This window comes from Mchenga conophoros, linkage group LG6 (genome assembly GCF_057382185.1).
Source record: "Mchenga conophoros isolate Kocher_MC1m ecotype Shallow Benthic linkage group LG6, M_conophoros_male_GT1.1, whole genome shotgun sequence".
NCBI lineage: Eukaryota > Metazoa > Chordata > Actinopteri > Cichliformes > Cichlidae > Mchenga > Mchenga conophoros.
In genome coordinates this window covers 31607920-31623494 of record NC_140531.1, presented here as the reverse complement: position 1 = coordinate 31623494, position 15575 = coordinate 31607920, and the positions used below count along the sequence as shown (strand labels likewise).

Genomic DNA, 15575 nt, shown 5'->3' with positions numbered 1-15575 from the left:
GCGGTACATGAGATGCTATTATCATTACCCAATGGTGTGAGACTCCCAGTGCAAAGTTCAATGCAATTACTGAAAATAAAAACCAAGCAGAAATGCAAGAGAATATAATGATAGTAGTGAGAGATCTAAAAAAAAAAAAAGCAGCCAGATGTATATGAGAAAATGACCTCCAATGTGAGCTTAGGTAAGGCTCTTTGTTTTCACAGCCATACAATTAGAACTTTTTGACCCCACCTGGTAGGTGTATAAATGTACTCACATGTTAACACTAATGGTTGAATTGTTGACTGTGAATGGTATTCTGTATTCCACATCCTTCTGGATTTCTGCAAGGCTGTAAAACAGGAACAGGGCCAGAAATTTGAAGATTTATCAACATGCAATCAAAAGAAGATGCAAAAGAAGAATTATACACCTAAGGTCAAGGTTTATGAAATTCTGCTAGTTTGAAGAGCAAATGATAGATTCAGTATTTATCCTCACCCAACAAATTCTGTCGGTGAGGGATTAAATGGCACAGAAGGTGAACATAGTTTTCATGAATAAGTAAATGCAATCTATTTATGGTACTTAGTAGTTGATCGTTGGGGAAAAGGTAGGGAAAAAAAAGTTGTTTCACAAAAAAGAGCAATTAATACACTTGACATGTTAGGTTTTAAAATCACACACAAGTGTCTGTCAGTGTCTGATAATAATGAACTTTCCCTTCCACTGCCTCTAATGCTGCTGATACCACTATTTATCTGAATAACTGCAGTTTCACCAGATAAACTGCACCAGTGAAATGATGGAATAATTGTAATGCCACACTGTTTATAAAATCACAACTTGAAAAAATAGGGCAAAGAAGGTTCATGTTGAAGTTGGTCCGGAAGTCAATATAAGGGGTTTAAACAGTCAGCACCCCAAAAAATCAATTACCATGTCAAAGCAGCGTGTAGAAAACCTTAACCTTACACCTAGTAACATCAGTGTCATCATATGAGAAGCATTCAACAGAGCTCCATAGCATCTAAAAGCACATGATCTGCATTTGATATGCTTGGTTCCTTCTCAGAAACTGTGTAATCCCTTTTCTTTGTCACACACGTGGCATAATTCGCATTAGGAGATAGAAGCCTGTGACTCCTCAAGAAATGAACCACAACAGTGGGTTTATGGTGGCTTACGCTGGAAACATTCGTTGATAAACAAAGGCTAATACTTTAATCTCCACTTCTCAGTAACAAGCTCATTTTAAAACTACATGCATGGCAAACACATGACCACAGGACATGTTCAGCCACGAGCCCTAAAAATAGACCCTGTCATTTAATGCTAACATAGCACGCGCTAATTAGCCATGAGAAAAGGCTAGCAAGATTAGCTTACAAACCAGACTAAGGGGCTTCACAAAAGTGGGTTTACCTAAAATAGTATTACATAATTTGAATATTTAGAGAACAGATGGGATAAATGTGGTCGATAATAAACGAAAAGTTGGTTGCTAGCATGAGGTACTTTTAACTTAACTATGAGAAGTAGCTAGCTCTGAGAAGTAAACAGCAGGTGTGTTGGTAAACTGAGTGAGGGTGTTTTCTATTTAACCCCATTAAAATGTTCAGGAAACATCGTGGTGACCATAAAACAATCTCACGGGTCGGGTTTTGGGGTGACGGATCGTTATTACCTCGGGTGGGCAGCTTTTAGGGACTCGATCTGCCGCTGTCTCTGTTGCTGTAAGCTGTTCAGAGGAGGGAGAGATCCAGAGCCTTTGGAGGTTGGGAAAAACCAGTTCATTCTCTTCTGGAGAAACCACTGACCGGACTTGGCGAATCTAAAGGCCGAGTAAAAACGAAGAAGAAATGGAAGAGAAAGTCAGCATGAGCGGTACACGGTGTGGAGATTTGCGGCGCTGACCGCTGTTAGCTGTTTGACTCTCGGTTTCTCGTCCTCACAAGGTGTACTTTCTGTATATGTTACAAAGTCGGATGGCATATCCTCATTTGTTGGTTAAAGTGTCAGTTCCGGTTTATCTCCCAAGAGCTGTGTGTAAATGTCACCCAGTCATTAATATCATGCGAGAGATTAAGGCTAAAGGAAGAAAACAACCTAGCTAATAACAGCTTGATCAACTTATTTACGTGTTACGTCACGCAAACGCCTACGTAGAGCGCAACTTCCTGTTTTCAACCTTTTTTTCACAATAAAATATGAGAATAACATATTTTTGGGGATTGGACCTTATAATAAACTATATGAGATTTAAGAATAAAGCAGCAAAACCATTTTAAAAATGCAATTTTTTAGTAACATAAATGATAATAATTTTGTGGGTGTTAAAACGTTTTAGGGTGAGCATGGGTCCCTCTTTATGTAGGACTCCACTACATTTTTATCACTTGTCCCACACATTCAGATATTGTTCCAAATTTTTGTTTTTAAAATCCATCCTCTAGGATGTCTGTGAAGGTTCTCAGTCATCCAGGTCATCGTAGTCAAAAGAGCTTGCAAAGAAAAGCGTCTGGACTTCTTTAAGTTGCTTGAAGACGTTTCACCTCTCATCCGAGAAGCTACTTCAGTTCTAAGGTCAAATGGTGGAGAGTCCCAGATATAAACCTAGTGGGAGTATCCCCCCACAGAGGGACAAAAGGACCCCCTGATGATCCTCTAATCGCCTGAGCTAAGGTGTGAAACTGGGTGTGGGTCCCCATCAGCCAGAGTTTCGGGTGAGTTCATTGTGAAACCTGGCCCCACCTTATCATGCGAATTCCTGAGGTCAGATGGCCCAGGATGTAAGTGGGCGTTAAGGCGTCTGGGAAGGGATCTCAAAACTGGATTATAGATGGCAGAGAGTTGGTGTCGTAAACCACCGCCTCTGTTCAAAGATGGTCGCTCACAGTGGACATAGATGGCTTCTTTCACTCCTCTGAAAGAAGCCATCTATGTCCATCTATGGGGGTTACTCCCACTAGGTTTATATCTGGGACTCCCACCATTTGACCTTAGAACTGAAGAAGCTTCTTGGATGAGAGGTGAAATGTCTTCAAGTAACTTAAAGAAGTCCAGACGCTTTTCTTTGCAAGCTCTTTTGACCATCCTCTAGGATGCATATTCTTCTAAAGTGTGAAGAAAGTAGCAATTTCACCATTGGTCTTCTCCCTTTTTTGTCAGTTATTTCTGAGTCTAACAAGAAACCTGTAGCTAAAAAGGAATCTGAAAGAAATAGGCAGCTGCAATGTGAGAATGTAGATAGGCAGAATTTGATGGTAGTCTGTAGGATGACTTGAGAAATCAAGAAGAAGTAGCAAGTGAAGGCAGACACAAGGATTTAATAGTGGAAGCTTAAGAAGGAATAACGTTGCACAGGGAAAAATTGTCACAGGCTCTGGGTGGTAGGGAAGAGTTCCCAGATATCTGGAAGTGGTAGAGCTGAAGTGGTGAAGGAAATTGCCAAAATGGTTTTTGGTATTTTCTCTGGATAGAGAAAAGAAGACAAGGAGGCTTTGCGGTGAATATGGAAATGCAGGAAAGTATTCAAAAGAAGAGGTTAACAAATAAATATCAGGGAGATGAAGAAAGTCAACAGGAGTACCGGGAGGGTTTTGATCCTAGTGATTTGCTAAATGATGATGATGATGATTTTTAAAGTTGACATAAAGTATATTAAAAAACCAAAACACTCCAAAAAACTCCAAAACTCAAAGAGGTTTTCAAAGGTGGTTGAAAAATATCCCAATAATTTATCTCACAACTGATCATAGTCAGGTGTACAGTTTAGATTTTATTCTTTGCACTGACAATACTGCATCCAGTTCCACTGTATATATATAGTGACGATAAAAATTATTGTACTTATCAGTCCTAGCATAATTAAGTCAACATAACTTTAAGTTAATTCTTGAGTATGCCCATCAACTTTCAGTTTCTTAAAGATAATTTAATACATATTATAATGCAACACAATTACCAACCATTCAAGCAAACATGGCATATATTTTTTTTTCTTAAAATATGGGAATCAAATACAGGGGAGAAGGCCAAGGCATGCTGGATCCCCCACCCCAAGATCACGATTCATGGTGAACATGTAACACTTCTTATCACATACTTTTGAAACATTTTTATCTCAAACATTTGCTCAAAAGTTTGGATTTAAACTAAAGTGCATTTAAAGTACGAAATTGTAAAACCAAAGCCAACCTTCTTTAAAACATATTTCCTTCCTTTATGCTCCATAACAAGGCAAAGTGAAATTATTTAAAACAGTTGCTTTTTGCCCAGAAGAGACAACCATCTGTGTTTTTAGCCCTTGTGATAAAAACCGGAGCTTTAAGCACTTGAAACTATTTTTATCTTTAAATCCTTTCTATGACCACTCAGACCATATTCCCTTCATCAAAACTACATTGAACTATAACTTTCACAAAAGCAAGATCAATCTACTGATAAAAATATTTTTTGGCAACACCAATTTGGAAACATTTATGTTGTTCGTGTTCAAAAATTTGATAGGAGTAAAAGATAATTTGGACCTGTTTTTGTTTTTGTTTTGTCAACAAAAGGGGATGATAAAACCATGGAGATGGCATCAGTTTAAAAGAGACAAGTGGATGGTTCACTCACAATATTATTTTGCTTTACTTCATACACAGTCCCTGTAAATGCTTTCTAGGCTTGGTAATGCAATTCCCAGCAACTTACTTGCTATCATTACTGTCTTTCTAATTGCCTTTTTCTGTCCCTCAGAGGCATTTCCAAACAAACAGTACAGAAATTCAACACACTTTCAACAAAAGCCCAGCAGAACATGTAAAGCATTTTAGACTTTGAAGGCTAAAAGTTTCTGCAAAAATATAAATTCAATGCCTGTCTTATTTAAATAACTCAGAAGTCACATATGACTTTTCAGGTATTAGTAAAGGGCAAGTGTCTGGAAAAACAGTTACACAATGTTTTCCTCTTCAGCTTTCTTAAAACGACTCAGATCATACTCACTTCAATTCTGTAAAGAAGCACAGAACAATCATGAATGACAAAAAACACATGACAGAATCATGACTGTTTGTCAGCTTCATACTTCAATGGAAATATCATAGCAAACCATGTTGGTTTGCAAGACCATACACTCTACAAACACATCAAATAAAACACCATAGGAATGATCCTTCAAAGTATAGCCTTAGAAAAACTGCGGGCAGAAAGAGCTAGCGATTCCCAGGACTACTCTCACTCATAGTTTGCCTCAGCTGTCAAACATGGCCAAAGTCTTGAGTTAATGAGAAGTTAATGAATTATCACTGTTGTACGTAACTACAGCAACATTAGCTCAGATGAAGCTGCTTTTAAAGTTGATTACGTAACATTTAAATCCAGTTTTGAGAGCCTTGATGCTCGGTAAAAGTATTTTAATATAATACCATTTACTCAATCCAAAATCTGTTGCTGCCATTACTGTGATCGTTTTCCAGAAAGTTAAAATTTGAAAATGACCCAAAATCATAAATAGCACACATTTCAGATGCAGTTGTTCACATGACCATTAAATGTCACACCGTCTTAGATTGTGACCAAAGCACATAACTACCTATGTGGAAGTAATCACCAAACCAAAAAAAACAAAAACACACTTTTGTTTTATTCTTTAATTATTCTAGAGCCACTCTGAACATATTCCCTTTCTCACTGCTCTACAGTAGAGCAATAAGCAATCATCCATGACAGAGAACGTGTGCAGTACAGCACTACTCCATCAGCTTCATGCTCAAAAGAGAATATCACAACTCATCATCATGGTTAGCGAGACCATACACTCTAGAAACACATTCCTCAAGTCAAAAACTAAAGAAATGATCCCTGAAAGTATAGTCTTAGCACAACTGAGGATGGAAACAACAAGTCACTTTCAGTACAATTATTCTCACTCAGGGTGTTGATCTTTTAGAAATCGTCTTATTATCTAATGTTACTGTTTGTCTGTTTGTTATGAGTTATGAGTGTCTAGGGTGCCAACCTCTGCCGCACCTCGAGGTGCTGACAAAGGACACATTTTACATAGAACAGCACACAACATACATAGAACCAAATTTCAAACTGCATTTACGTCTCATTATCTGAGCTGATGTTACTGTTTGACCAGTTTTGACAGCTGAGGCAAACCATTAGTGAGAGTGACTGTCCTGGGAATCACTAGCTCTTTCTGGGCGTTGCTTAGCTAAGACTGTACTTTTAGGGATTGTTTCTATAGTTTTTGATTTAAGGATTGTGTTTCTAGCGCGTATTGACTTGACATAATTAGCTGCGATGTTTCCTTTTTTGAGCTTTGATGAAGAGAATATGATCTGAGTTGTTATTAGACAATACTTTAACCACAGAAAAGACAGGTTCAGCCATCCCATGCAAGCCCCTTCATATGTAAGCAGAGTAGTTGCTGTATTAACAAATCAGAAAAAAAAACTTGTCGAAAGTCTCTATATGAACTGTTCTTCTTTTTTTAGTGAGTAACAGCGACCAGTCTGTTGAACAAGAATTTCTTACACTTGGACTAAATGTTGTCAGTGTACCAGCTCTTCAAGCAGGTCAAGACATCTAGTGACCACTTGTATTATTGGTCTCAGATAATAGCTTATTGAAATAAAAACCAAGATTTGCAGATACACAAGTGCAAGGGAGCATAATGTGTGATCTATAAATAGCAGCCAGAGGTGTACAAGAAGAAGACCTTAAATGTGAGATTGGCCAAATTTTGATCAAGTAGTGCTCTTTGTTTTAATCCCACCTGATAGGCAGACAAATGGACTTGCATGTTAATCTAGTCATCTAGTGCCCACTTGTATTATTGGTCTAGGGTTAACAATTTATTTGATAATTTCAGCTTAGCACTGACCTTTACTTGACCATTTAAAACCAGAAATTACCAGATGGAAAAAAAAACAGCAACACAGCACAGGACTTCCACTCTTATCTGATTCACTATCTCACTGAGCCACAGGGAAGTAATAATGAGCTATTAAACAGATAAATGTTACACAAATTTTTCAGTGCCTGTTTAACACTTGGGTGACCGTGGGTGACTAAGGACATCAAAGCCCTCCTCAACAACAAGAAGAGGGCTTTCAGAGGGGGCAACAAAGAGGAGGTGAGGAAGGTCCAGGTGTTACTAAAGGACAAGATCAGAGAGGCTAAGGACAATTACAGGAGGAAGCTGGAGTGGAAACTCCAGCAGAACAGCATGAGAGAGGTGTGGAGGGGCATGAAGACCATCACTGGATTCAGGCCAACCAACAGCAGGGGAGCTGAGGGAGGTGAGAATAGAGCCGACGAGTTGAATCTGTTTTTCAATAGATTCGACACCACAGTGTCTGCTCCCACCCCCACAACCTCACCTGCAGTCAGCCTGGAATCCAGAGCCACACCACTGTGCCAGCCTCTCTCTTCACATGTTGCCTCCTGTGAGATTCCTGACACCCCTCCCCCACCCATCACCTTCACTCAATACCAGGTTGAGATGCAAATGAGGAGACTTCACTCAGGCAAGTCTGCTGGACCAGACGGAGTGAGTCCCCTTGTCCTCAAGGCCTGTGCCCCCCAGCTGTGTGGAGTCTTTCATAAACTGTTTATGCTGAGTCTGAGTCTGCAGAGGGTCCCGGTGATGTGGAAGACATCATGCCTCGTCCCTGTACCAAAGACGCCTCGTCCCAGTGGCCCCCAGGATTACAGGCCCGTGGCACTGACCTCCCACATCAAGAAGACCCTGGAAAGGCTCATCCTGGACCAGCTGCGACCCATAGTAAGACCACATCTGGATCCCCTTCAGTTCGCTTATCAGCCTCGTCTCGGAACAGAGGACGCCATCATCTACCTGCTCAATCGTGTCTACACCCATCTGGACCAGCCGGCGAGCACTGTGAGGGTCATGTTTTTTGACTTTTCCAGTGCTTTCAACACCATCAGGCTGACCCTCCTGGGTGATAAGTTAGCAGCGATGCAGGTGGATGCTTCTCTGGTGTCCTGGATTGTTGATTACCTGACAGGAAGACCACAATATGTACGTCTCCCACAGTGTGTGTCTGACAAGGTGATTAGCAACACAGGGGCACCACAGGGGACTGTCCTCTCCCCCTTCCTCTTCACCCTCTACACCACAGACTTCAGCCACTGCACAGAGACCTGCCATCTTCAGAAGTTTTCTGATGACTCTGCGGTGGTTGGATGCATCAGCAGGGATGATGAGACAGAGTACCGGGCTGTGGTCGACTCCTTTGTCATGTGGTGTGAGCAGAATCATCTGCAGCTCAACGTGGCAAAGACCAAGGAACTGATCGTGGACTTCAGGAATACCAGGAAACACTTGACCCCTGTTTCAATCCAGGGGGTCAGTGTTGACATTGTGGAGGACTATAAATACCTTGGAGTACACATTGACAATAAACTGGACTGGGCTAAAAACACCACAGCACTTTACAGGAAGGGCCAGAGTCGTCTCTATTTTTTGAGGCGACTGAGGTCCTTCAACATCTGCCAGAAAATGCTGAGGATTTTCTATGAGTCTGTGGTGGCTAGTGCGATCCTCTATGCTGTTGCATGCTGGGGGAGCAGGCTGAGGGTCGCAGATGCCAACAGACTTAATAAACTAATCCGTAAGGCCAGCAATGTTGTGGGGATGGAGCTGGACTCCCTCAAGGTGGTGTCGGAGAGGCGGATGCTGTCCAAGATAAAGACAATGTTGGATAACACCTCCCACCCACTCCATGACATGTTGGTCAGTCACAGGAGCTCGTTCAGTGAGAGACTGAGATTACCGAAAAGCACCACTGAACGACACAGGAAATCATTCCTGCCTGTGGCCATCTCCCTGTACAACGCATCCACTTAACACACTGTTTGCTGCTACAACTACACATGTTTCTTTTCCAAATATTTATTTATAAGTGACTTATGTATGTATGTATGTATATATATGTATATATTGTACTATTCTTAGTTAGCGTATTGTCTGTCTTGTCTTAATGTTGGTTTAAAATGGAGCACTGTAACAAAAAATAATTTCCCCCAGGGATCAATAAAGTATTCTGACTTCTACAACCACTCTGATCATATTCTCTCTCTTACTGCTCCACAGTAGAGCAATAAGCAATTATCAATGACAAAGAAAATGTGCATCACAGTACTACTCCATCAGCTTCATGCTCAAAAGAGAATATCACAACTCATCATCGTGGGTAGCAAGACCATACACTCTAGAAACACGTTTCTAAAGGCAAACCTTATAGAAATGATTCCTGAAAGTATAGTCTCAGGTTACAGGAGGGTTAAAACTGCATCTCATTCATGGTAGCATCATTCTTACTCACGGTTACTTCAGTGGCTCATCCAAAGATACCAGTGCTTTTCTTCCTTATTTTAAGAAATAGTTAAGAAATGTGCCACTAAAACACATTTACTTATTTATTTGATAGATTTGAGATATTTTTTTTAAGTTTATGGTGTGGCAATCAAATTGAGTCATCCTCATGAGTCGTAGTCCTGTCTGACTGAGAATTTTTTTCTGTTCTCTTTGCTTAAAATCTAGCTGTTCTCTATCATATTGAGAGTATCTCTCTCCACTCCGTTACATATTCCATATATACGGGGTTGAGAGATAGTCTCTTGCTCAGAGAACCAAGGTTACAGTGTAACCATACGTTACCCCCAACATTTGGTGACTTTTATCTAAAAATTAATTTTCCAGAATGATGTTTGCTTAATCATTTTTTAGAACTCTCACGACTGCATGACACACTATACTAAAACTCATGTAAGTTAAGACTACACTTTCTATAGTTTCTGATTTGAGAAATGTGTTTCTAAAGTGTTTGGTCTTGCTAACCACGATGATTACTTGTAATACTTCTAAGCATGAAATAGATACAACATCTAACATTTTATCTAAAAATTTATTTCTCAGAATGAAGTTTGCTTGACCATTTTTTTTAAAACACTCATGATTGAATGACACACTATACTAAAAATCATAACAAACAGACAAACAGTAACATTAGACAATGAGACGATTTCTAAAAGATCAACACCCTGAGTGAGAATAATTGTACTGAGAGTGACTTGTTGTTTCCATTGGCAGTTTTGTTAAGACTATACTTTCAGGGATCATTTCTATAGTTTCTGGCTTGAGAAATGTGTTTCTAGAGTGTATGGTCTCGCTAACCACGATGATGAGTTGTGATATTCTCTTTTGAGCATGAAGCTGATGACACAGTGTTGTGCTGTTTCATCATTGATGATTGCTTATTGCTCTACTGCAGAGCAGTGATGAAGGGAATATCTTCAGAGTGGTTGTAGAAGTGTTAAAAAACAAAACAATTGCTGAAAAATATTTATGTAGCATCTATTTACTTATTGGTCAGTGCTTCTCTGTAGCACATTGAAGACAAGAGTGGAAGTCTTATCTAAATTTAAAAAACCTTGTTTGTTGTTTATGTTGTTTTGCACCTGGTGATTTTTTGTTTTAAATGGTCAAATAAAGATCAGTGCTAAATAGAATTATCTAATACAGTGGTTCTCAGAACAAATATTGCTTAAATAATTTTCTTTCCACTAAGCAATGTATCAAAACTACATCTAAGCCAGCATCACTACAGTCATAGATAAAAGCAGTCAAGCCAATATTTTTTTTTGTACATTCATGCAACCACTCACACATTTCTCAAATCAGAAACTATAGAAAGTGTAGTCTTAACTTACATGAGTTTTAGTATAGTGTGTCATGCAATCGTGAGAGTTCTAAAAAATGATTAAGCAAACATCATTCTGGAAAATTAATTTTTAGATAAAAGTCACCAAATGTTGGGGGTAACGTATGGTTACACTGTAACCTTGGTTCTCTGAGCAAGAGACTATCTCTCAACCCCGTATATATGGAATATGTAACGGAGTGGAGAGAGATACTCTCAATATGATAGAGAACAGCTAGATTTTAAGCAAAGAGAACAGAAAAAAATTCTCAGTCAGACAGGACTACGACTCATGAGGATGACTCAATTTGATTGCCACTACATAAACTTAAAAAAAACCCCTCAAATCTATCAAATAAATAAGTAAATGTGTTTTAGTGGCACATTTCTTAACTATTTCTTAAAATAAGGAAGAAAAGCACTGGTATCTTTGGATGAGCCACTGAAGTAACCGTGAGTAAGAATGATGCTACCATGAATGAGATGCAGTTTTAACCCTCCTGTAACCTGAGACTATACTTTCAGGGATCATTTCTATAGGCTTTGCCTTGAGAAATGTGTTTCCAGAGTGTATAGTCTCGCTAACCACAATGATGAGTTGTGATATTCTCTTTTGAGCATGAAGTTGATGACAAAGTGTTGTGCTGTTTCATTATTGATGATTGCTTATTGCTCTACTTTAGAGCAGTAAGAGCGAGAATATGATCAGAGTGGTTGTAGAAGTGTTAAACAGGCACTGAAAAATTTGTGTAACATTTATCTGTTTAATAGCTCATTATTACTTCCCTGTGGCTCAGTGAGATAGTGAATCAGATAAGAGTGGAAGTCCTGTTTAAGATTAAAGAATTTGTGTTGCTGTTTTTTTCCCCATCTGGTGATTTCTGGTTTTAATGGTCAAATAAAGGTCAGTGCTAAACTGAAATTATCAAATAAATTGTTAACCCTAGACCAATAATACAAGTGGGCACTAGATGACTAGATTAACATTCAAGTCCATTTGTCCGCCTATCATGTGGGATTAAAACAAAGAGCATTACTTGATCGAAATTTGGCCAATCTCACATTTAAGGTCTTCTTCTTGCACACCTCTGGCTGCTATTTATAGATCATACATTATGTATGGGCAGAAATCTGTGCCATCAGAAACTTTTTGAATAAGTTAAATTTGAATTCTGAATTATAAGTTGAATAAATGCTTTTAAAAACTGAATATGAATTAGCCTAATTTGAAATTCAATTTATTGGTTCGAAAATGATCATCACTTAATTGAAATTGAATTTTATATTTTGAAAATGAATTCATTTGCTTTGAAACCGTATTTTATCCTTTAAAAATGTAGCTCTCGAATAATTTCAGATTCACTTCTCACCATTCAGTTTCAGTTCTACAATTCAATTTCAGTTCCAAAATTCAGTTTTTTGGGACTTACATCCGGTTTTGGTTCAAGAGTAATCGAGCGCAGATTAATAGAACTACGTTTTACTAGCGGACCGAAAGTGTTACTGACGGGAATCTACAGCGTCTTGAGCTGAATTAAGACATCAGAAGTCATTTGTTATGTCGAATGACCAGCGGATAAACTCTCAGGTTGGTAATAAATGTATTACATGTATAAGAACAAGCGTCATGTTAACAAATGATAGCCGTACAGTAACTTTTATGCTTATTGTAGCTGTTAGCTCAAAACGCTAATTTAGCGTAGTTTGCCCTGAATTCAGCTTTGACAAACAAATATGATCGACTGTTTCTAGTAGAATTCCAAAGTTGTCATCTTGCACCCTCTCAGAGTCCTGTATGCTTGCAGAGACCCCTACAGTAGGGAAACATGCAAAACAGTGTCCAAACCTTTGTATTTTAGCTTTATTTATGTCTTACACAGCATCCTAACTCTTTAGCTGACTTAATAACTTTAGCTAAAGTGAATAGTTAGTCTAATTCATTAGACTCCCATAATTATGCTCCCATGCACTTGTGTATCTAGAAATCTTGGTTTTTATTTCAACAAACTATTATCTGACACCAATAATACAAGTGGCCACTAGATGTCTCTACCTGCTTAAAGAGTTGGTAGACTGACAACATTTAGTCCAAGTGTAAGAAATTCTTCTTCAACACTTGTCTCTGTCACTCACTAAAAAAAGAAAATGTGTGTAAAGTCCCTTAAATAAGCATTTGTTTTCTCATTTTCAGTTATTAATACAACTACTAAATTCGACTTACACATGAAGGGACTTGCATAGAATGATTGCACCTGTGCTTTTAGTGCTATGACACCAGCTTAGTGAAATATATTTAAAGCATTTCCTAGAACCACTCAGATCATATTCCCTTTGTCAAAGCTCCAAAAATTAGCAATGAACAGTCATCAATAACAAAACACATGACAAAATCATGGTTGTCTGTCATTTTCAAAAGCGAACATCACAACTCATCGTCGCGGTTAGCGAGACCATACACTCTAGAAATACATTTCAAAAACTATCGAAATGATCCCTGAAAGTACAGTCTTAATTAAGCAATGGCCATAAAGAGCTATTGAGTCCCAGCACAGTCACTCTCACTAATGGTTTGCCTCAGCTGTCAAACATGGCCAAAGTCTTGAGTTAATGAGAAGTTAATGAACTATTACTGTTGTACGTAATTACAGTAACATTGGCGCAGATAAATCTGAAGTTAGAGTTGATTACGTAACATTTAAATCCAGTATTGAGAGCATCAATGGTTGGTAAAAGCAGTTAAATATAATACCATTTACTCAATCCAAAATCTGTAGCTGGCATTACTGTGATCGTTTGCCAGGAAGTTAAAATTTGGAAATGACCAGAAATTGTAAATAGTGCACATTTCAGATGCAGTTGTTCACATGGCCATTAAATGTCACAATGTCTTAAACCATGACCGAAGCCCATAACTACATATGTGGGAGTAATCAGTAGACAAAATAAAATAAATTTACTGGTTCTTTTAACTCTTCTAGAGCCACTCTGATCAAATTCCCTTCCTCAGTGCTCTACAGTAGAGCAAAAGGTAATCATCAATGACAGACCATGTGCAGTACAGCACTACTCTATCAGCTTCATGCTCAAAAGAGAAAATCACAACTCATCATCGTGGTTAGCGAGACCACACACTGTAGAAACACATTTCTCAAGTCAAAAACTATAGAAATGATCCCTAAAAGTACAGTCTTAGTTAAGCAATGCCCAGAAAGAGCTAGTGATTCCCAGGACAGTCATTCTCACTAATGGTTTGCCCCAGCTGTCAAAACTGGTTAAACATGAACATTAGCTCAGACTTAAATGCAGTTTTGATTTGGTAACCGCTGTTCTATGTAAAATGTGTCCTTTGTCACCACCTCGAGGTGTGGCGGAGGCTGGCACCCTAGACACTCAAAAGTAAAATATCCAATCTAAAAAATGAGTGTAATTTTACTTTCTGCATGGTTCTGTAACCACACATACAGCATTTTGCAGTTACAGATAGCAGTCTCCAATCTGAACGCACTTGAGGTGCTATCATCATTGCTTCACAGAATGAGACTGTCAGTGCAAAGTTCAATGCACTTACTGAAAAAAAAAGATTTGCAGATACACAAGTGCAAGGGAACTTAGAACAGAATAGAATACCTCTTTATTGTCACTGTTACAAGAACAATGAAACACAGTTTGGCATCTTTCTGTAAATCTACACAATAACACAGGCATTTACATTTACACAAGAAAGATATGTACAATTTATACATACACATGCATACATATGGCTACATACATGCATACATACAGATACATACATATATGTATATACACACACACACAAACTTCCACATACACGCTTACATATATATACATACACATACATGAGGAGCATGTGCATTGTGAGGTGCAGTGTGATCAGTGCTATTGCACATTGAGTGTGTGTGTTTGGCGGGGGGGGGATACTGTTGCTACTATAATAAATATGGTTATAATAAATACTGTTTAAAGAGGTCATGTCCAAGAGTGTTGGCAGTGCAGTTATCCTCCAATAAGGGCGGAGGTAGGGCATGTTTGACAGCCTGTGGGTAGAAGCTTCTATTGAGTCTGTTTGTCTTAGACCTGATGGACCTGTAGCGTTTACCAGAGGGAAGGGGGGGGAAAGTGAGTGTCGAGGGTGCGAGGGGTCTTTGATGATGATACTGGCTTTCAAAAAGTCTGAAAATATCTAAAGTCCACTTTTCCACCTATCAGGCGGGATTAAAATGTTCTGACAGCAGATTTGTGAAAACTAAGAGCATTACCTGATCAAAATTTGGCCAATCTCACATTTAAGGAATATTAAATCTTTACTGTCTCATCTGAAATGTTGTCCTTGCTCTACAGAAGTTTTACTGAATCTGTTATTTCTTTCTGTATCGCTGCTTGGTTTGGTAACGTGACTCTGAAGAACAAGAATCAGTTGGGACTTTTGGTAAAAACTGCCAGCAAAATCTCAGGGCATTGGCAAGACAGACTTTTGACCATTTATAACAAGCATGCACTGAGGAAGGCTCATTCTATTGTTAATTGTTTTAACCATTCACTTCACACTGAGTTTAACTTGTTGCCCTCTGGCTGTTGTTTTAGAGTACCTGTGAGGAAGACCAAAAAACTCGAGGTTTCTTTTATCCTTACTGAACCCATCTCTTTAATGGAAAATAACTGTCTTGTGGCTTTTTGTTATTGTTTTGTTTATTCTTATTGTTGCCCTTGGTGCTATACTAATTTCGTGTTGTGGGACAATAAAATATTGAATTGAATTAAGGTCTTCTTGCACACCTCTGGCTGCTATTTTTAGATCACACATTATGCTCCCTTGCACTTGTGTATTTGCAGATCTTGGTTTTTAAT

The 15575-nt window shown here is 38.6% G+C and overlaps 1 protein-coding gene, 6 non-coding genes and 2 pseudogenes across 8 annotated transcripts in view; 3 read left to right on the top strand and 6 right to left on the bottom strand.

Annotated features, from left to right (window-relative positions):
• Positions 1–15575, bottom strand: part of vps37a (VPS37A subunit of ESCRT-I) — a 38832-nt gene that overhangs the window by 16291 nt on the left and 6966 nt on the right. Inside the window, exons 2-3 of one of the 2 annotated variants that reach the window (XM_085277413.1) lie at positions 1670–1816; positions 260–334 (exon numbers count right to left, since the gene is read on the bottom strand). In XM_085277413.1, coding sequence (XP_085133539.1) covers positions 260–334; positions 1670–1779 — 185 coding nt within the window. In that variant the 5' untranslated portion in view covers positions 1780–1816. Of the gene's footprint in view, positions 1–259; positions 335–1669; positions 2130–15575 lie in introns of those variants that run through there. The other variant, XM_085277412.1, reaches the window with a different exon arrangement.
• On the bottom strand, positions 4958–5163 carry LOC146572948 (small nucleolar RNA U3). The gene has a single exon (XR_014892972.1). It is a non-coding gene; the product is annotated as a small nucleolar RNA U3 (small nucleolar RNA).
• Positions 5638–5851, bottom strand: LOC146572947 (small nucleolar RNA U3). Its single transcript, XR_014892967.1, has one exon. It is a non-coding gene; the product is annotated as a small nucleolar RNA U3 (small nucleolar RNA).
• On the top strand, positions 6196–6324 carry LOC146572946 (small nucleolar RNA U3; annotated as a pseudogene).
• On the bottom strand, positions 9063–9276 carry LOC146572945 (small nucleolar RNA U3). The gene has a single exon (XR_014892971.1). It is a non-coding gene; the product is annotated as a small nucleolar RNA U3 (small nucleolar RNA).
• LOC146572944 (small nucleolar RNA U3) lies at positions 10107–10312 on the top strand. The gene has a single exon (XR_014892966.1). It is a non-coding gene; the product is annotated as a small nucleolar RNA U3 (small nucleolar RNA).
• LOC146572943 (small nucleolar RNA U3) lies at positions 11219–11424 on the top strand. Its single transcript, XR_014892970.1, has one exon. It is a non-coding gene; the product is annotated as a small nucleolar RNA U3 (small nucleolar RNA).
• LOC146572942 (small nucleolar RNA U3) lies at positions 13020–13219 on the bottom strand (annotated as a pseudogene).
• Positions 13689–13900, bottom strand: LOC146572941 (small nucleolar RNA U3). The gene has a single exon (XR_014892968.1). It is a non-coding gene; the product is annotated as a small nucleolar RNA U3 (small nucleolar RNA).